The sequence below is a fragment of the Periplaneta americana genome, chromosome 2 (assembly GCF_040183065.1).
Source record: "Periplaneta americana isolate PAMFEO1 chromosome 2, P.americana_PAMFEO1_priV1, whole genome shotgun sequence".
Lineage (NCBI taxonomy): Eukaryota > Metazoa > Arthropoda > Insecta > Blattodea > Blattidae > Periplaneta > Periplaneta americana.
Window position 1 is genome coordinate 66,697,931 of NC_091118.1, and position 23,544 is coordinate 66,721,474.

At 34.5% G+C, this 23,544-nt stretch overlaps 1 protein-coding gene across 10 annotated transcripts in view; it reads right to left on the bottom strand.

The window, feature by feature from the left end:
- Nucleotides 1-23,544, bottom strand: part of pnut (septin 7-like protein pnut) — a 394,868-nt gene that overhangs the window by 30,994 nt on the left and 340,330 nt on the right. For 8 of the 10 annotated variants that reach the window (XM_069817912.1, XM_069817908.1, XM_069817909.1 and 5 more), the window contains one exon: nt 1,716-1,796. The exons of the other annotated variants lie outside the window; for them this stretch is intronic. In XM_069817912.1, the coding sequence (XP_069674013.1) occupies nt 1,716-1,796 (81 nt within the window). The remainder of the gene's footprint in view (nt 1-1,715; nt 1,797-23,544) is intronic. 10 annotated transcript variants of the gene reach the window in all.

The window sequence follows — 23,544 nt, forward strand, 5'->3', positions numbered from 1 at the left end:
CGTTGAGATCAAGAAGGCAGGGATTTTTTCAATAATAACTTAAAAAAAATGTTATTTTATAAGTTTCTTTAGAGTGCAAAATTGCTTGTTTTTTTTATGAAATATTCACCGAAACCAAGGTAAAATAATCACCATAAAATCACATCCCTAATAATCGGAGAAAATGAAGTATAAATATATAATTCAGTAATGAGAAGTACTGCTACATATGGGGCTGATATATGAAAATTTAAAATCAAAACTCCTGTGAATGGAGATTGATTTTTAAGGCGTTCAGCAAGACAGTCAAAATTAGAAAAGATTATAAATACAGTTATAAGAGAGAAAATGAATATTAAGAAGTCTGTGTTAGATTATGTGGACTATAAGCATGGTATCAGCATGTGAGAAGAATGCAAGAGGAAAGATTACCCAGAAAGATATTGGAACTGGGAGAAGAAATAGAGGTAGGCCTCGAAACTCACGCAAAAGGGCACAATAGGGATGAGAGAAAGAAAACTGGATGGATAGGAACGAGTGAAGAAAGATAAAACTTTAGGTACAGATATGTATAGTAAACATTGTAATTCTATATAGAAATAAATAAATAAATAAATATTTATTATTATTATTATTATTATCATTATTATTATTATTATTATATTATTATTATTTTGGTTTTGACACTTTTAAACTCGCAAATTCACAAATGAAATATGAGTATGATTACGTATTGTACTCATTATTTATAATTTAAATTATGGGCATCATATTACGTAGGTATCTTATAGTATATAATACACATTCTATTTATAATAAAATACACCCGGCCATTGTAATTCTGTATAGAAATAAATAAATATTTATTATTATTATTATTTTAGTTTTGACACTTTTAAATTCGCAAATTCACAAATGAAATATGAGTATGATTACGTATTGTACTCATTATTTATAATTTAAATTATGGCATCATATTACATAGGTATCTTATAGTATATAATACACATTCTATTTATAATAAAATACACCCGGCCTTTGTAATTTCCCAACCACATCGTTAGAACCTGAATGGATCACAACTAAATGTTTGAAAATCATTGTACTATGATGAACATGTATTAAGAATTAAAAGGAAATCAAACTAAATGGATACCGGTACTTAAATTGGTTCAGATTTATTGTATATTCATTTTAGCTATTGCTTCGCACCAACTTCGACAAACAACAGAACATTCTTACAAATTAAACATTTGATAACAGTAATTCAGATATTACCATATTAAAAACCTATCACACTGCAAGAGGTTCTACAGAATTTGAAAACTCTGCTAATATACACGAAAACGGAATACAAAGGTTGTAATATTTGTTCTCATTATTATTTATTTGTGTTCTGTTTACTATGGTTTTGTCTCTTTAACTCGCTAAGTTTACAGCCATTTTCTCTTTTGTATAACTGAACGAGTTTCTCACAGCCAATGATATGAATTAAGCACCAGCTTTATTGAAATAATCATAATAATATTCTTTCTGTGTTTAAGTAAGAAGTAAATAAAATACACAATTTTTTTTTTTTGTTGCTCCTTCCAGTCTCGTCAAAGTAATGCATGCGTAGATTCATAGATTAACACTGTGAACGAGTTATTATTTAGTGTTGGGAGTCTGACATTCCCAAGGATGGATGCTGGAATAAACACCGGGAATAAACTTTAACAATTGCAATAAAACCTGACCCAGTGCTGCTTCTGTCCACCACAAATCCCACATCCGCGAACCAGGTCTTGAACCCATGTGCACTTGGGAAAGTCTGTGAACTAGCCACAAGACAAACTGTATTGTATAAACCTGCCCCTTGTATACACTTGCTTTAGAAACAGCCAAGTTAAAAATTACTTCAGGAGAGATCAGTCATGAGAAATACTGTGGTTAATCCTCATTCCATACAAGAAGACTCCGCATATCAACAAAACACAAAATCGTTCTGTGCCCTAACTGCTGACTGGTCCTATGTTCAAGTCAGAAAATGAGGCATGCATCGACAGATGCAATGACAGATGAAGTTAAATGACACATGTATTTTAAACTAACAACCTAACATAAAATATAGAATGTATGCGGGATTTTTACAGAAATGTACAAACATTAAAAAGCATCCATGTCAGGTAAGAAACTGCTTCTAAAAGATTTACCCGTATGATGTTTGAATCCTGAATTGTAGGCAATTTTTTCAAATTTTATAACCTACACTATTACTGTAAATATGTTGCAGGACGTTAACAACACACAATTTAACACAGCACAGCATTGACACAGCAAACAGAAACTGATTGACCAACGACCACTGTTTCCATTTCTGTGTTTGCATTAGTGCTTTGAATGGTAAACACAGCCATAGATAAATTACACAACTTCCTTGTTATGTTAACACACCTCATTGCATACTAATCATACTCTTTTTTGGCACCTTTCATTAGTTTTACAAATGGTAACATATTTCCTTCTTGTATTTAGAAAAGCAGCAAATTTCCCCAAAAATTTCGAAAATATATAACAGGTTGTGAATCTTTCTTGTATGGAATGAAGATTAGTCACGTGGTCTCTGAATGTCCCAAAGATAGAGGTGAGATTCCGTGGTATCAAAAAATGTGAAAACGAAAATAACTGTAGAGAAAAATCTCAATACTGAAGTAGTTTTAATCTTGGTACAGCAACAGTGTGTCATAAAAGGCAAGTTATAGTAAATTCTCCACTTCATAACACCACCACCAACTGCAATTCCTCTGCTACAAATTAATAATGGCTACATATACAGTTCATTAGAGGTATTATGGCTAACTACGTAATTTATTTCACTTGGGTTGCTAATGAGAGAGGGAAAGAGAGAGAGAGGGGAGGGAGGGAGGGAGGGAGAAGGGAATGGGAGAGAGACAGAAGAAAAGGGGAAGGGGGAGAGGGAGTGAAAGAGAGAAGGGGAGGGAGAGAGAGCGAGAGAAAGAGAGAAGAAACAGGTATAGGAATAAATGAGAAAAGAAGGAAAAAGGAAATATAGAATAGAGAAAATAAATTAGACAGATTGAATGATTATATGGATAGGTAGATAATGGAGGAAAAAAGAATGAAACAAGACAAAATAATCATTCATTAGAAAGAAAAAGAATACAACTGTTTTGCCCTCAAGTTATCTTTCATTTTAATGTAGGTACTGCACAAATAAAAAGAAAAGTGAAATAATTGAATATCATGAAACACAAGAACTGACGGGCATTAATGCAATACATACACCAAATAGGAACAGAATTTCCACAGTAGAATATTATCTAAGAAAGTTACGTTTGAAGTTATAAATCTATCTAATGATTAATCGACATCAATAAGAAATGAATGCTATATCTTAATTGAGACTGTTAAAATGAAATGCTATATTGGAAAATTCACTATAATGTTACAAGCTACAAGTTTTTCCAGCTCTAAATAATAACAGCAACAACAAATACTTACCTTCTATACGTATTAAACACACACACAACAGACATTTTGTATGACAAAGAATTAAAGATAAACAAAATTATATAATATAGGGAATAGTTGGTATGTTTTTTTATTAGTACAACAATCTTAACAAAATAGCTGGTTGGTTTCAGTGCCTCTAGATATGGCCAACTAACAAGCAGAATGAAGTTTTCAGATCACCAATTTTGATGGCACATTTTCAGATGAATGTTAGTAATGTAAAACAATGTATAATAAAAGTTAAATTATACAATGCAGCAATACTTCAAGTGCATAGATGTGATACTGCCAACAGAAAAGTTCCTTCACAAATTGTCTAGTTTAACCCTTCCCTATTTAAGATTGTTACGTAGGTTGTTGTAACTTTCTCTATCAATAATTTTGCAATCATTGTTTTAAAATTTGTCTTTGCTACACTTTGTTTCACATAAATTTCACTCGAAACAGTAACTTAAAAACTGGTGATCCAAAACAGTATCTTCTTCTAGTATGATATTCATTGGACTCTTATAGTCATGAAACAGTTTAATATCTACGATGGTATGCACCTCTAAAGTAGATTTCATTGCCCTCAATTATAAGATGATGGACGAGATAAAATAGAAGAGTTTAGTTTTGCTGTGGGCAAAAATATGACCACTAAATTTTACTTACAACCCTAACAATCAAAGATATAGTTATTTTATGTATCGTAAATCTACGAGACTTAACTCTAGCTTTACTTCGCCAACAGTCAGGTAGTGTGAATCTGAAAATTTCCTCTTAATGATGGTAACACTTAACATTTAACCACTCACAATGCTTTAATTTATTAAAGACAACTTTCTTCAGATTATTGTTTTTCAAATAATTTACTTTCTTATTAAATAATTAGCAGAAACTTCTTGTTCAGATTTGTTAAGTATCACCCAGACCAATCATATGAAAACAGCACTTCGAAACATGTAAAAATATTTATTAATAGAGAAAAATTAGTTCCAGCACTGGGAATCGAACCCAAGACCCTCAACTTGGCGTGCTGAGTGCTCTTACCATCTGAGCTATGCCGAGACCCAATCCACAGCACCGACCGAACTCTCCTCCTTTGTATCGTCAGTCAGTGCTGTGGATCAGGTCTCGGCATAGCTCAAACAGTAAGAGCATTCAGCACGCCAAGATGAGGATCCTAGGTTCGATTCCCGATGCCAGAACGAATTTTCCTCCATTAGTAAGTATCTACGTGATGACTACACAAAGTCATTGATAACACAATATTCAATAGACAGCAAGGTCCTCTAATAAGAATATAATATATGTCAAAATATGTTTTTCTTTTAACTTTTTTGAAGAATCCATGCCTCCCTCCCAAATTTATAATTCAGAATATTAGAATTTTCAATGTCTGTGAATTTTGCAGATAAGTATCACCTAAATTCATCATTAAAAGAAGTACGGACAAAGAAATATGATCCGAACAAAATGCAACTTTTCGTTCTGCAAAGGAATTTTACAATGTTACATTTGTTTGTATAAAATTTCTTCACATTTAAAGAACAAAACTAAAATTCTTTCAATCATTTAGTACCATAATAAATCGTTCTCTTAAACTGACTGAGCATATTAGGAATTCAATCAATAGGTTCCACAAAACACGGTATGAAATATTTCATATGAAATAAATTTTATCTCGAAAAAGGGGGGCAAAAACGAGCAAAATTGTTTTAAACTTTTTTGTTTGAAATATCTCGGAGAATAACCCCCTGAAATTAATGACATTACTTACGGTTCACTCTGTATAGCATCTTCGGTTGTGAAATAATTTTATTGCATTTGTTAAAAATGGCGTTTACGCTCTTTAAAATATACAAGTTTGTATTTATCACTGGGTCTTTGCTGCTTTTTCTCTGTTTCTGCTTCAGCTCACCTCTTCAGCTAGGGAAAGTGTGATGACAAAAATATGTCGCTCACTACCCTAGGAGAGTGGAGAAGGAAGGATCTCGAACGAGAAATTCCAAATTGTAGAATGTAGACATTATGTCTCCTTCTTGTTCTATACATCGCTGCTCTACTCAACTTATACATGTACAACCTTTGCAACGCTGTCCTCCTTTTGGTGTGTTCTCGGAGGAGAAGAGAAGTATCCCGCATGCAGAGCAATCTGCCCATTATGCACACTAACGCGTATGAGCTTGAATATGCAGCGCTTGGCTACACACTCATTTTTCTCTACTGATAATTTATTAATACCACACAATAAGCTATATATGTATACCCTAATTATTTTGTTCAATCCAGTATTTTTTAAATGCGACATATCACAAAATAATGATTCAATCAATTTGGCTCCAGTTATTTAATTATTTTTCTTTGATGAAAAATAATCCCACACAATAACAAACCTTATATTTGTTAATTATCTATGTTCAATACAATAACATTTTAATTGTCAATAGCAAAAAAAGGGACTTTGGAGAAATTTCAGGATATTAAAAAAGCCCAAATAAAAATGTTTACGTGACTTGCCGCCCTCAAATAAGACCGCCATCAGTTCCTATCCTGAGCAAGATTAATCCAGTCCCTATCATCACATCCCACCTCCCTCGAATCTATTTCAATATTATCCTCTCATCTAGCATCCCTGAAGGTCTTCCTCCCCCCCCCCCCCTCAGGTCTTCCAACTAACACTCTACATGCATTCCTAGATTCACCCATACGTGCTACATGCCCTGCCCATCTCAAATGTCTGGATTTAATGTTTCTAATTATGTTAGATGAAGAATACAATGCGTGCAGTTCTGCACTGTGTAACTTTCTCCATTCTTCTGTAACTTCATTCCTCTTAGCTCCAAATATTTTTCCTAAGCAACTTATTTTCGAACACCCTTAACCTCTGTTCCTATCCGAAAGTGAGAGTCCAAGTTTCACAACCGTACAGAACAACCAGTAATATAATTTTAATAATTATGATATATAGTAAAAGGAAAGAATTATTATATTTATGTTTAGTAAATAAAATTTCTAATACTACACTACAGATTAGGGGATTATATAAAAACCATTTTAAAATTTGAGTAGAAAAATCATCTTACAGATCGTACTAGATATCTGATGCTTCTAAGTTCTACTATAGCAGTGGGAATATAGTGCATCAAATCTCAATAGAATTACTAGATAATATTTAGGTGCTAGCTTGGTGTACATACGCACACTGTTTTAAGTGTTATTCTTTAAAGCATTTTGAGCATGATAATTCTACCATCACAGCATATGGTACAGTCCTTGGTATGTTAAGTTATCTGTCATAATAATATAATGCCTGCCAGCCATATAGAGAAAATGGTCCAAAATGACAAATTCTTAGATAAGTTCTTATTTTATTCTTATCAAAGTTTGGTTTTATTTCTTTATGAATTCAAACCTTATTCACTAAAAAAAATTTTGTGGAAATCGCATAAAGTGGACCAGCACAATGCCATACCTCCAATGACGACAACATACACATAATATTGATAATGGGCAATGATGAGCGTAACTGTGAATTGCCATGGGAAATCTGTGGCCTAACTATGGCAATAATTAAAATAATTAAAGTAAAGAGAAAATTATATTGAAAGCATTCTGATACCAGTCAAAAACATTACCATAAGTATTACCGGATTTTAAAGTGAATCCCTTTTTTTTTTATTTCAACACGAAACATGAAATAATTAATTACGATGTTCAAAACTATCTTCCACCGACCAAATTTGTGATTTTGACTCCCTTTTTTTTAGTACATATTCCCTTTTTTTTTTTTTCCTGTTTTAAAAACATCTCATTTTGGTCCTTTTTTTAACAGAATATCGCAAACATTTAGATAATTTTCCTATATTTTTTTCCGATAGGCCTATAACTTCCTAAGCAAGCAAAAATAAATATCGTTCTTCTTCTGATTCCAGACACTGAAAAACTAATAAAGTGCGCTGGTTTAGATTTCAGGATAAAAAGACAATTTTCACCTCTGGTTTCAGTTATGTTGAGCAGTCATTTTCTGTTTATAAAGACATTCTGCATTCAGAGGCAGAATCATATTGAAATGTTGAATGTGATCAAATATAACACTTTTCTTATGTTGTGAAGTGATAAATATAAGCTTGTGTGTGCTGTGTATCCATGAATGTGCTGAAGTGTATTTTCAATTAAAATAGCACTCTTTTGAGGGAGTAATATAGTCCTTATTTTGACTATATCAAATAACACTTTCCTTATGTTGTAAAGAAATAAATGTAAGATTGTGTGTGCCATGCATATCCATAAATGTGTTGAAGTGTGTTTTGAGGAGTAATATAGTCCTTTTTTCAAGTCCTTTTTTTGGCTGTAACTTTCTTTTCTTTTTTTTTTTTTTTTTTTTGTCCTTTTTTTTTGATGAAAAATTTTCCCTTTAAAATCCGGTCTCTAGTTATCATAATAGACAAATATCAATCTTGTACTAGCATATACAGCCATTCAAAAATAATTAAAGTTCTCCCCATACAAAGTAATAGCAGTACAGAAACTGAAAACAGCTGACCACGACAGGCAGTTAAGCTACTGTAAAGAATTTCAATATGTCATTTGACATAGAAATGTTAATGTGCTTGATGTTACTTTTTGCACAGATGAGGTCTAGCTTCACCTTTCCAGTTACATCAATTGACAGAACATTCTATTACAGCCATCAGAAATCCTCACCACCACATGAACAGAAAGTAAACTTAAAGAAAAATTAAAACATTTCTGCAGGAGCTCTACAAACCTTCCCCTTCACTCACAATCATAACAATGCCTACTTCTAGAATATTGTTTAGAGGGCTGCGTTTTCTTATGTAGTTGGAGCAAACATGATTTCTACCCACGTCTGCTCTACAGCCATGCTGACAACATGACCAGAGAATTCCATTTCTTACAAATGTATGCCATCACTTCATAATCCTCAAGAATAAGAGTGCAAGTAATGAAAGAGTCCATTATGGTACACTATATATTCAACACGTTTTTATCAACAGTAATCTCACTAAATGTTTTGATTTATCTACAGAAAATCATAACTCGAGTGGGATTTTATTGACCATTACACGATTAGAAGAAAGCACATGGCTATTCAAAAAGGAGCAGATTTCAAATATTTATTTCTTCCAAACTACAAAAGATAGGAACACAATTCCAATGTTCCTGGACAGACGAAAGTTTAAATTTTGAACAGTCCTGGTAGAAATTGCAATCATGGCTGCATTGGCGCTGTTGCTTGTCATGCGCGGCCACATTGGCGCTGTTGATTGTCTGTAGTAAAATGGCGACACAACAGTAAAAAGCATTTTGTGTGCTGCAATTAGCAAAACTAGATTCCATTATTGAAATTCAACGTGCTTTTCGCCATCAGTTTAATAAACAACTGCCTCGTCATAAGCAGATTTACCAGTGGCATCGAAAATTCGTAGAAGATGGTTGCATCTGCAAACAGAAAAGCACGGGACGTCCACACACATCGAATGAAAATGTCGAGCGTATTCGTACAGTTTACGAAAGGAGCCCAAAAAAATCCACAACACGAGCGAGCAGAGAACTGAACATTCCTCAACCAACGGTATGGCGAGGAAACACTGTCTGCACATGAAGCCGTACAAACTCCAGTTATTGCAAGCATTGCATCCTGACGACCACAACAAAAGTTAATCACCATAAAGTTAGAATTTGGGCAAGTGAAAATCCTATGTCAGTTATTTAACATGAAAGAGATTCACCGAAGATTAACATCTTTTGTGCATAATCTGTAGTTTATGGACCTTTCTTCTTCATGGAGAAAACTGTGACAGGAATAACTTATCTAGACATGCTTCAAAACTGGTTATTTCTTCAACTTGAAGATGTTTCAGATGACTTCATCTTCATGCAAGATGGTGCCCCGCCTGATTTCTCTAACCACGTCCGACGTTACCTGAATGACACCATTCCAGGATGTTGGATTGGAAGAGGAGGAGGAGAAGATCAACTTCATCGCCGATGGCCTCCGAGGTCTCCAGACCTCACTCCTTGTGATGTTTATCTGTGCGGTTACGTAAAACACCGTGTTTCTATCCCCCTTATGCCTGACATTGGCCTTAACACTGCAATCAACAGTGCCAGTGACAAGCAACAGCGCCAATGCGGCCGTGATTGGAACTTCTACCTGGACTGTTCAAAATTTAAACTTTCGTCTGTCCAGGAATGTTGGAATTATGTTTCTATCTTTCGTAGTTTGGAAGAAATAAATACTTGAAATCTGCTCCTTCTTTTAGAATAGCCCTGTATATAAAGATTAGAAGAAATGAAGTACTCTAATACAATACAGTATTAATTGACTCACTAAAATTCTATTTCACTAATGTTAGCTTCACCAAAACGTTTGAACGGAGCTGTCATTTTCAGCTGACATCTATGTGGAAACAAAATGACGATATCGCAAAGCATGTTTTATAGTACTGTAAAGAATTTGCATTTTGAAATGTTAGCAAACAAAGAAAAAAAAGCTAGGAAAGTGATAAAAACAAACAAATGCTAAGGAAATGATAAAATTATAGCAATAAACAGCCATGATTGGTTGAAACAAGTCCTTTTATACCATTTTATTGGTCAAAAGTAGTATGACGTAGTAGAAGTTTAATAGTCAGTATTATATTTTTTTCTCATCGAATGTAGAGGTACTATCAGATGAAACGTGAAGTATCTCTATGCACTGAAGTCTAAGGAAGACTTTTGTGCATCTGTGATGGAATGAACTGCGTGCCAACTGTATTAAAATGCTACATATCTCTACTATGACAATGTAAATACCCAAAAACCTCTCGTCAAGTTACAGAAGTTACTTCTTACTACACCAACAACAGAAGTCCACAGTGTTCCAAACAACAATTTTATGAATTTTCATGTGGTCAATCTACTTAGAAAGAGCACATATATCTTATATACAACACAGTCAGTTCCTTTTTTTGTATCTTGTCGCTTAAGGTACAAATGCTCGTATCCCTTAATATCAAAATTTTACAGGAGCACTGTTTTTTGTCGCCATTAATTGCGGGCTTACGTGGTATTGAAATTTTTTACTTTTCCGCGATTAATATTAAAATGTGTTTTACGAGACTTTGCAGGCAGATGTGCTTCACTTAGACAATTTCAACAGTACCAAAAACTCAATTTCGAAAATTTTTAGGCTTTCGAGTATTTGCACCTTAAGCAACGATTTATTTTATCAATGTCATATCATGAAAAAATGATATCCTGTGAGTAGATACACAGTTCAACAGCATAAATAAAAGACAAGTTGATCCTAGTCCAGCACCTTATCCATTATGCTATGGACCAACAGATACATCTCCTCATTTTAAATCTCATAGGGGCTATAAGGAAATTCAAAAGTTAATATCTCGACAATTAAGGTCCATTCGACAGGATTTTCTGATGGGTATTGTTTTCCTTCTCTGTAGATTAGCTTCATGAAGTTCAATAGAATCAGTATCCGGAAAATTGTGAACAATCCTTTTAAGTTGAAAGTGATCTGTTGGTGTTAAAGAAAGTATTCTGTATGCCACTTTCGTACCTGCACCACTACTTCCACTACGCAATTCTTCTTACAAAAGAGCTGCGAAATACATTGCTACTCAAAGAAGACATTTTGAAACCACCAATCAATAAATGAATTGTCTTTCTTCAAGAGCTCACATATTTAGTTTATATATTGCTTAATGTGGTGTGCGGAAAGCAATGGGAAGCTACTGCATTTATCCTTCCCAAGAAAAACTGCAAACATGGCATGATGATCAGAGAGAGAAAAAGAAATTAGTTGGGTCACTGGACGAGAAGAAACTGCCTACTGAAGGATACACTGAAAGGAATAGTGAACAGGAGAAGAGTTCGGGGTAGAAGAAGATATTAGATGATAGACGACATTAAGATTATGTGGATCATATGCTGAGAATGCTGGGTTTGCAGTAAAAAACTAGCCCATGGGCAGAACATTTATTTATTTATTTATTTAAATATGCTGTTATAGAACAGTTCAGTGTTTGGAATCTTTTTTTTTTTTTAAATGATTTATTTAATGATGCTCGCAACTGCAGAGGTTATATCAGCATTGCCAGTGTGCCAGAATTTTGTCCCACAGGAGATCTTTTACATGTCAGTAAATCTACTGACATGAGCCTTTCGCATTTAAACACGCTTAAATGTCATCAACCTAGGCCGGGATCGAACCCACAATCTCGAGCATAGAAAGCCAGCACTATACCAACTATGCTAACGAGGCCGACTGGAATTCTTAATAAGGCATGACTGGTTTGTATGATTATTTTCTTTACGTAATGCAATGACATTTTTTAGGACTGCTGGATAGCTCTGAGGTAAAAAGCATCCATAGCGCTAATATGACAAAACTACTTGAGAATAAAGACAAAAACACTTACTGGGAGACAAATCCTACGAACTTGTGACGTGTATTATACTCTAGAAATAGGAATATAGCATTTTAAAGCAATGGAAATAGCTAAAAAAGCTTCAGTGAGTGGGCTTGTAAGACGAAAGCAGATTGATAAGATGAGATTTCAAGCGACTGTGTGGTGATCACAAGCATTCAAAATGCATGCCCAAGATGTAACTCCATGTGTTAGCTCACTGTAGTGACTGCTGCCTTGGGCCGGATCAGGCTCCTAGCTCCCCCCAAATTGTACACATTCTCAGCGCCCACAGAAACAAGCAGCCACCACGTTCTGAGAGTTGCTCTCCTCCCTGGTGGAAACCGCAAGCTCATCAAAATGAAAATTCCCACTTGAAATCTTTAAATCACCAACTATAATCACTCTAGGAGCTACACAAGAATAAGCAATTATGTTAATAAATTATTCAGTTGGTTTCTAACACCGAGCACTTGACTAAAAAGTCATTCAGAGCCAAGAATAAAAATGATACTCTCAACTTTTCTGAGTAAATAGCCTACTCCAAACTATAATTAGCTTTGCTAGTCTCGGTGTAATAGGTGCCATTTTCGATTTTGCTTTTGTTGGATTGATCAAGTACTATGGGACATTCAACAAGTCAGAGGAAAGGGTTCACTACACACACAGGAGGCAGCAACCAGTAACACAGTTGAACTTGGTTATAGTTACAGTGACATTATTAACCTTTTTGCTGCTTAGGTTGTCAGTGTAACGGCGGACAAATTCATTACATATCCTTGCATCGACTATCACTCTGACAGGGTGGGTGATGCAATAGAAACAAGGCTTCCAAAGCATAAAATGTAATCTCTGAACGTGGTTTTAACTCATAATTTAGTTTAATATGTTAAGAATATATTCCTCAAGTTCAGTGGCGTATACTGGTTAAAGGGTTTGGGCTACCACTGACCCTATTATTACACAAAATATATCTAACAATTACTTTAATTTTAATTACTACGGTAAAACTAATAATACAAAATTATTACATTATGTTATATTATAAACTTTTTCTTTTGTAATTTCCTTGGGCTACCGCCGGTAGCCCGCAAAATACGCCCCTGCTCAAGTTTCATGTATATATTCAACCTACGAAATAATTTGTAAAAAAAATCAGCAGTTAAAAGGTTAAGAAACACAGGACTGATACATTAAATATGATTTATTACCTTTTAAAATTATTATTTTTTTTTATGAGAAACTCATTTATAGTGACATTTAGCAACAATGTAAATTCTTTAAACATTCATGTTCTATGTACATTAAACAGAGAATGTCATTCAGAGAAATTTTAAAGTAGCTGGTAATGTCATTAGTGGCTGATGCAGTTTTCATTTACTTACTTACAAATGCTTTTAAGGAACCCAGAGGTTCATTGCCCTCACATAAGCCCACCATTAGTCCCTATCCTGAGTAAGATTAATCCAGTCTTCACCATCATATCTCACCTTCTGAAATCCATTTTAATATTATCCTCCCATCTATGTCTCGGCCTCCCTAAAGGTCTTTTTCCCTCCGGCCTCCCAATTAACACACTATATGCATTTCTGGATTCGGACATATGTGCTACATGCCCTTCCAATCTCAAATGTCCCAATTTAATATTCCTAATTATGTCGGTGAAGAATACAATGTGTGCAGTTCTGTGTTATATAACTTTCTCCATTCTCCTGTAACTTCATCTCTCTTAGCCCTAAATATTTTCCTAAGCACCTTATTCTCAAACATCCTTAACCTCTGTTCCTCTTTCAAAGTAAAAGTCCAAGTTTCACAACCTTACAGAATATACAGTTTTCATTTACTGTGACAAAAACAATTTACGGACCAATAACTGAAACTCTAAGGAAAGAGTGCTGTCTTACATTAAATAGAGATTACTGATTAGAGGAATTCACAGGTAGTCTGTAATGTCATAGTGACAAATACCATTTTTAGTTACTGTAACAAAAGCATTTTACGAGGTAAGAACTGAAATTCTAAGAAAAGAGGATAGAATGTAAGGTAGACCAAATTCTTTCTTCTGCTGTGCCAACAACCCTTTACAAACAATAGCAGGCCAAGTTGTGTACCATACCGTCCAATCAGTTCATACTGTAGCTTCATCAGATATTCAGTTTGCAAACAGGTGTTACATACATACAATGAAGCAAGGTGCAAAGGAAAATTTCTAAGTGTGGAAGATAAAGTTGATGTTGTAAAACAAATCGAGAGTGATAAAAAGAAAGTTTATGTAGGCTGTGAATGTGGTTTGGTTAAGGAAGAATGGAGAATGATTTACGGACGTAGTATTTTGCAAAACAGAAGCAGAAAAAAACACACATTCCTTAAACCCACGTTCTTAATATTGTGAGTACTTTATGCATTTTAATTACTGTATAATATAATATTTTATTCTGCATTTTACTATTTTCTACAATCCAGTGGATTTTAGTTTTCAAAATGTAGTAATAGAAAACAAGAATAGCGTAAGTATTTTCTTAAAAGTTGTAGTACTGTAGATCTATAAAAAATTGCAAATTAATTGTGATAGTGTATAAAATACATAATAATGTGAATGTATTTCCTCTTTGAATTTTATTTACTGTATTTATTATTTTTTATAGTGGCACCTGTTTATTGTGATACAATTTTTTTAATCCCTTCAATGATGCTATAACCAAGTTCAACTGTGTTAAGAATAAATATATTCCTACTCTTATTATTAAAAGTCTCCACTATCGTTACCATGCTGCAATCTATTACACAGACTTGAGAACAATATAATGGCAAGTCTGGACATAAAATTTTGCATTTATTCATCTTAAGCAAGCATACGGACTCTTTCATATGCAGTAATACATACAAAATCACTGACTTTACTTCCACATCCAATAAACAACACACCTAGTATTTTTTTCAGTCAGAAAATTCATTGCGGTTTAGCAGGATTGAACCCACATATCTTGGGTCCAGAGAGAAGCATGGTAACTAGTAAACCACTTACGACAATTTTAGAAAAACTACAAAAAATTATGCAGAATAAGCATTAATTGCTACATAACTCAACCAAGTAATAAGAAGCAACAGGAAGAAAGTGAACTAAACTATAATGTCTCATAAATTTTCAAGTGCAGTTACATCTACAATTTTTATACAGAGTGAAAGTTTCCACTTAAGATGATGATGATGCTTTCATATATAGGGTGCAACAGTGGGATATGACGGTTTTTATAGCCCTGTTGTGGGACACTCAGAACGAATTAAAATTAAAACAATATACTGGAAGTAATCTAGTACAATGCAAGTTATTAATGTCTGATTACTTTTTAAAAACTACATTTCGAAAGTAGCCTCCACAACAACGAATACATTCCTGCAATCTGCTATGAAAGTTCTGCGTAACACGCCCCTTCAGAACAGGTTCGATGGCACTAATTTTATTCCTTATGTTTTGTTTCAGCTGGATGATGGTGCGAGGCTTGTTGCGATACACCCTACTTTTGAGATAACCCCATAGGAAGTAATCAGCTCCAGTCAGGTCAGGAGATCTTGGCGGCCAGGCAATATCTCTAAATCGTGAAATTATTCATCCTGGAAACATGTTTCACAGACAGTTCATTGAACCATCAGCAGTGTGCGCTGATTACTTCCTATGGAGTTACCTCAAAAGTAGGGTGTATCGCAACAAGCCTCGCATCATCATCCAGCTGAAACAAAACATAAGGAACGAAATTAGTGCCATGGAACCTATTTTGTTACGGTGAGCTATGCAGAAGTTTCATAGCAGATTGCAGGAATGTATTCGTTGTCATGAGGCTACTTAGGAAATGTAGTTTCTAAAAAGTAATCAGATATTGATAAATTGCATTGTACTAGATTACTTCCAGTATATGTGTTTTCTTTTAATTCGTCCCACAACAGGACTATAAAAACCGTCATATCTTACTGCCACACCCTATAGTTGATTAATGTTGTGCTTAGATTCTTAAAATTTCCTTGGATTCAGCTAAAAAAAAGATTAAGTAAAAATATGTTACTTATCTAACATTGTATGTCAGTATCCTTTATACCTATCTTCAGCGATTAATACAGTTTCTGCCTCATCTCTGTTTGCAAATGCTTTCTTTGAAATTACTGTCACGAAGTATTTAACAATGATCTGCAATAATGGAGACAGTAACTGAGAATTTACTAACTTAATCATAGTAGGAATTTACCCTCTAGGAAAGGGAAGGGAGCAAACTATAGATTGTTCTGATTTCGTAGTGGTAACAAGCTCGGTACAGCAAAACCTCTCCTTACAGACACCCCCAAGACAAGGACATTCCTCATATACGGACAGATTTTTTATGTTCCAACTGAAATAATATAGAAATAATGATAAATTTAACTCTCGTTTACACTCTCAGACATGGACATGGGCACGGACAGCGGTTTCACAGTCCTAAAACTTGCTTTACCTCCTAACTGCAGACAGAACTTGGATTTCAAGACCTAATGTGTTACAAAAATATAAAATTTAGTTTTGAGAACTGTACAGAAATTCCTTAACATGAAAAAAGACAATAAGGGTCTCGTAGGCTACCACTAGCCCAACCAGCTACCCCTTGTTAGCTGGAAGCGTGTGGATAAACAAAGTCATAAAATTTAATCCGTCTGATGGGTCCAAGGTTTCTGCGATCGTGAAATTGTATTCCAACACATAATAGGGTTCGTAGGATTATTCTCTTCACTTCAATCAGTTGTTCTGTTTCGAGAGACATGGCACCTGAATGTAAAGATTAAGTTGAAAACTGTAAATTACAGTACTGCATAACTGTAGCTTAGAATAAAATTGTATGGCACAGTACCATCATTTCCCATAACTATGGTCCTGGAACACAACTATGGTCCACGACACAACCATTCAAATTTTGTACTCCATAACATAGTACCTCGTTTATCTATTCTTTATTGTACTGTAGTTTGAACTCAAGTCACTGCAGCTATCTATGAACGGTCTATGTTACTTCTACAATGTTCTTTGAATGGTTGTATCATGGACCATAGTTGTGTTCCAGGATTATAGTTATGGGAAATGACTGTACTGTATTTTCCTTTTTTGGTCTTATCTACTGTAGTTCAAAGTTGCAAAGAATTTACTGTAGTAGACTGTATTTAGAATTAAACTACAGTAATACATTTCATTTAAAGTGTGAAGGGATAAATAATGTATATTATGTTGTTGTTGTTTTCTAATGCCAGGCATTTGACAATAAAGTCATTTGACCTCTTGCACTCCAATATTTTTGAAAGATATATATATAATGTATATTATAAATTTACTTTTAGATTGGGGAGCCTTTCTCCCAATAAAGGACACCTCCCAGAGGCAGACAGATTGCTACATCCCTCCGATGTCCGTAAATGAGAGATTTCACTGTATATAGTTCATAATTTTATTAGTAAACGGAAACAGACAAAAGTGTCTAAACTGGAAAGTCAGAAGAAGATTACGTTATGTTGAGAAAAACATGGATTATGTATCACAGTAACATAACATGCAATAATAATAAAGATAATAATAATAATAATAATAATAATAATAATAATAATAATAATAATAATAATAAGGGCCATGACCAATCAGGCAGCCATCCACTGGTCTCACATCCACATGTCCCAGCACAGGTGAAGGGTCATGTAACCAGTATGAGAATATGAGGTGGTTAATACAATTATTCCTCCTGCCATTATACCCGCAGTTGGTTTCTGCAATCAGACTTTCCTACCTACTGTAGCTCCTCAAATTCATCGCAATGCTGGGTGGGCATCAGTCTCATACATTGGCCGGAATTGCATGAGAAAATTTTTTCCCCATGAAGATTCAAACGAGCACTCATGCGAGTCCAGGAATTATACCTCAGACCACAATGTTACGGCTCGAGACTCAATGGATTATACCTTAGTAGAAAAAAGTGTTAAGTACAAAAAAATGATAGATTCCTTTGTTATTACCAACTTTATAACATACTGTAAAATGGGATGAATCCGATATAGTAATGTGAAACTGATCAGGTATGTTTTTTGAACAAAGAATGGTGCACAGATGTCACTGGTAATTTGAAACCATTGTTGACACTCATGTTTTTAAGAAATATAATTTGTCACCAACAACTGATATTTAAATCACGGCAAACTCACTGTGATGAGTAGCAAGAAGGATTCTGAGGTATGCTACATTTTTGAGTTGGAAAATTTTCGTAGAAAACTTGTACTGTAGTTACTTCACTACATATTTTGTTAATAGCGTAAGTAACATAATATTTAATTTCATAGCAGCCCCTTAAGGGTCAGTGTAAAGTATTAGAGATAAAATCATTTTCGTCTTTATTTTATGCCCTTTTTATGCAGTGTTCTTGTTCTGAAAGGTGACTCTGATCACGCATGTAAATAAGGAAGAAGCTGGTAATCCATGATTGGGATTAATTTTGTTACCAAGTTATGCTCCTTTACTTAATTTTCCTAATATTGCACGTTAAATTCAATAATGTGGGTGATACATTTTTTTATATATCCTGCCACTGAAGTAAAAAGTTCGAAAGATGCTGCAACAAACCTTGCGAGGTGGAAAATAGACATTATTAAATATTGAAGTCTATGATATTGATTGTCATTTATGATTCTGTTATAATTATATTTCGTCCTGAACCATTCTTTAAAGAACTTTTTTAAAACTTCAATTAGTGATCATTTCCACACATTCACTTGCATGTATCTGATTTTAAGTGATAGAATAATGTGTGATCGAATTCACTCCTCCTATTGAGGTGACACAGATCAACAATAAAACTTAAAAAAAGCGAAGTTGAAAAAAACGAAGAATATTTACTTTTGGTAGATAGGATTCTGAAAAATAGAAGATTATAAAATAAAATTGGCACTTTGCTAGGATGTAATCTTATATGGTTAACACTTAGTAAAATTGAAAATTTTGATCGGATTCACCCCTTGTTACAATAAACATACTTACTTACTTACAAATGTCTTAAGGAACCCGCAGGTTCACTGCCGCCCTCACATAAGCCTGCCATCGGTCTCTATCCTGTTCAAGATTAATCCAGTCTCTATCATCATATCCCACCTCCCTCAAATCCATTTTAATATTATCCTCCCATCTACGTCTCAGCCTTCCCAAAGCTCTTTTTCCCTCTGGCTTCCCAACTAACACTCTATATGCATTTCTGGATTCGCCCATACATGTTACATTCCCTGCCCATCTCAAACATCTGGTTTTAATGTTCCTAACTATGTCAGGTGAAGAATACAATGCGTACAGTTCTGCATTGCGTAACTTTCTCTATTCTCCTGTAACTTCATCCCTCTTAGCCCCAAATATTTTCCTAAGAACCTTATTCTCAAACACCCTCAATCTCTGATCTCTGTTCCTCTCTCAAAGTAAGAGCCCGAGTTTCACAACCATACAGAACAACAGGTAATATAACTGTTTTATAAATTGTAACTTTCAGATTTTTTGACAGCAGACTAGATGACAAAAGCTTCTCAACCAAATAATAACAGGCATTTCCCATATTTATTCTGCGTTTAATTTCCTCCTGAGTGTCATTTATATTTGTTACTGCTGCTCCAAGATATTTGAATTTTTCCACCTCTTTGAAGTATAATTCTCCAATTTTTATATTTTTATTTCATACAATATTCCGATAAACATATTGTTTATAATTAACAACTGTCATTGTTTCTATTAGCAGCAACATTAGGGCTTCAGTTGCTATTTACAGTAATAGCACAATACTTCAACAAACATTTGATTTACATAAACATCACTTTTTGTAGAAATTTTCACTCTTGATTGCTTAAGAGTAAGTTCACTGTGATCTCTCGACCAGAACAATTACTTAATTGTAAATCACAGAATGGTGCAATATGCAATGCATGGTGTTGGTGATTATTTGAAGCAAATGTCAAAAAGTAACATAAAACACATTCTAAAATTTTAGATACAAGTATCTAACAACTAGGTACGAAAAGGTTTAGATTGAGCTTTACTACTGCTGAACATTCCTACGCCTTTAGAAAGAACCTAACCCTCTTCTGCCATTATCTGTTTCTAATTCAGGTACTTATATAACCATTTTTTTAGGGCTCATCCCAACATTTATCTGCATATAAAAACTATAAGCAGGATAACAATAATAATTCTATGAAGGGCCAAGGTCGACCAGCTGGCTGCTGGCCTCACGTCCACATGCGTCATCAGAGGTGGACGATCATCCAACCAGAATGAAGGTATCATTTGCTTAGCATGATGATCCCCCCCAGCCATTATAGCTTGTTTTTGTAACCGGATTTCACTACCTATCGTAGCTCCCAAAATTCATCACGATGCTGGCTGGGCACCAGTCTCCATACACTGGCCGAAATTTCATGAGAAAATTCCTTCCCCACGAGGACTTGAACCAGCACACATCCCGTAACACAAGTTCTAGACATGATGGCCGTAGGCCACGATGCTATGGCACTGGACCATGAAGTCATACACACCAACGAATATAAAGTATATGTCTAGCAATAAGGCAGCTACAGCTGACTCTGGTTGTAGTTTCTGTAGAGGAAATTACATCTACATCTCTTTTCAGTAGTATTATTTACCTTAATTATCACGCCAAATACTAACAGTTATTATTTTCATAGTCATGTAAACCAATCACAAGGTTTTTTAGTTAAAAAGTCTTGGCCTTATCAGCTCGTTGCTAAAGAAAACTTCTGCAAACAAAACTGACTATACTATATTACGAAAAGCACTAGGAAAATATTAGTGACGAAATCTATGAAGGACGGAGAGATACTATATACGAAGTTATTTGAACTGTTAGTTGCAAATGCTGACATTACAATTAATTTTCCAGGGACTCTTGGAACTTATCAGTGCAGTTAAATTTATAAGAGCACTTCTGTAACTCACCATTAGCTGAGGCATATTTACAGATATCAAACAGAAATTTAGAGAGGAAAAGAGAGAGACAGACAGACAGACAGACAGAGAGAGAGAGAGAGAGAAAGAGCAAAGAAACACTGTTCCAATGGGATTGAATTGAGAAACTCGACAATTGACCTTAAACTTTTTACTGTAACAAATCAATGCTGATATTAAGAAAAGTCAATTTCTTCTGTAAAAAGTGTCAATATTTAACATTGCACAAAAACTCGAGTGAGATATTAACAGTTTAAATTACTTCTTTTGAAAAACTTCATATAGCGCATTCTGGAACATATGTAAGTACATCAAAGCTACATGGTGCCAGTCCGCGAAATTACTGACCCTCTTAAAAACATAATCCAGTTGCACTCTGCTTTTAAATTTCCACAATATAAGTTTTTTCGACATTTTTTATATTTCGGAAAACGTATATGTGTCTTTCAAGTGTTAAATTTTATGTTACCTCGTTAACATGTTTCAGCCTGCTATTGGCCATTTTCAGAACTGGTTATTGCTGGTCTTGGCGCCTTTTGTTCGTGTTTCCTGTGGGGGTGTGTTTGTGTAGTGTAATGTTGAGTTAAAGAGTGTGTGTGTTCTGAAATTGAGTTGTGTGTTGAGAATTTCATTTGGATGTGTTTTTGTGTGTCTGTATATTTCGTATTGTTCTAGCGTGTTTAGTTTCTGGCATTTTGGTTGGATGTGTAGAGTTTCCATGTCTATGTTGATGTCTCTGTAGGTGTGGTTAGCATTTGTGATGGGTTCTGCATAAAATTTAACACGTGAAAGACACATAATATGTTTTCCGAAGTGACATAGTGTTAAAAGTTGCGTAATCAAGATTTGTTATATATTTTTCGGCACTTCAGTTTTATATTTTGTTTTCCTCAATTTACACCCGATTTTCAATTCGAACTTCTCACAAATTCTCAATTTTTTTTTTTTTTTGACGCAGACAAAAAAGTTTCCCCAACCCAGAATTTAACATTGATTGAGCTTAAATAAGCATGCATGGTGCTGGTGGCTGTATTATAATTAGTTAACTTCTTACAGTTTATATGTCAATTATCGAAATTTTTTTATTAATATTTAAGTTCAAGGCAACATTTCTATTTAAACTTGCACTGTGAATAAAGTGTAAGGTTTTATAGTTCAGTTTTCTTTGACATTTCTTATTTCGTTTAGTGCTTTACTTCACGTGTTCAGAGCAATGTACAGATATGCTTTCACAAGTGCATAGTCTGGTGATATAGTGCCAATTAGTTGGTGCCGAACCTCACTAACAATTGCCAAATAAGCCCACAAAAACAACCTACATACTTGCCTTAAAGTTGATTTTGCCCTGCAAAACAAAAAGCACGAAGATATATTAAAAAATTCTTAAGTTTCATACATCTCTGTTTATCCATCAGTGTTGTACGGCATTACTTTCTTCACAGACATTGTCTATTGATCTTTTTTAAGTTAACACACGGTCAATTCTTGAACTATTGTCATAAATAGACGTACCTTCTTCATCAGTTGTTTCAGAGGCATATACAGTAGGCCTGTATCCTGATATTACATCTCTGAATAAAAAAGTTAGAACTCAATAACTTCAAGTATAACAACTATGTTCTTGAAGCTAATCATGAAAAGGGATGACGACAAAGACGAATTATAAGCACTGAAAACTTCAAGGGCACAAAGTTGAGTAACATGGGCTGCTGCCAAGAAGTCAAAAGGAGGATAGTAATGGCAAAGGAAGCGTTTAATAGAAAAAGGAGGTGCTTTGTGTGGAGTGTGGCATTGTATAGGGCAGAAACAGACATTATGACGAGAAAAAGAAATTGGCTGGGTCACTGGCTAAGAAGAAACTGCCTACAAGGATGCACTGGAAGGAATGGTAAACAGGGGAAAAATGTTTGGGACAAAAGAAGATATCAGATGATAGACAACATTAAGAATACGGCTCATACGTGGAGATTAAGAGGAAGGCGAAAATAGAGTAGAGTGAAGAATACTGGGTTTGCAGTGACCTGTCTTTGGGCAGAAAATTATGACTGAATGAAAGATGAGGCAAAGCATAATCCAAATAAGTAACTACCAAACTTAGAGGAATAATGGATATATCACAACATCAAAATCATATCTGTGATGGTAATCCCTCTATCAGCTGTTTAGATGGCACAGCACTGGCTTATGATGGCTTGGGTTTGAATCTCGGTAAAAGTGGAGGTTTTCAACCTTTTCTTGTCCAAAAACATACTAGAATTAAAGCCTATAAAACATTGAAGAGATCTGTTCTCATGTATGGAAGTGAAGCTTGGACCATACGTAAATGTGATGAACACCAAATCACTGCCAATGAAATGAAGTTTTTAAGAAGAACTGCTGGCTATACTAGATTAGACAAGAAGAAAATTAGGGTATTTTGAAAGAATTAAATATTGATCCAATTCTAGAGAAAATTCAAAATTATAGACAGAAATGGAAATCTCATATACTCAGGATGCCTAGAACAAGGATACTACACCAAGCATTAATTTACAGCTTTTTAAGAACAAGATCTTTGTGCCGTCTGCTGTAACAATGGAGTGAGACTGTAACAGGCCACCAGGCTTAATACGTGATAAGAAGAAGAAGAGACTAAAT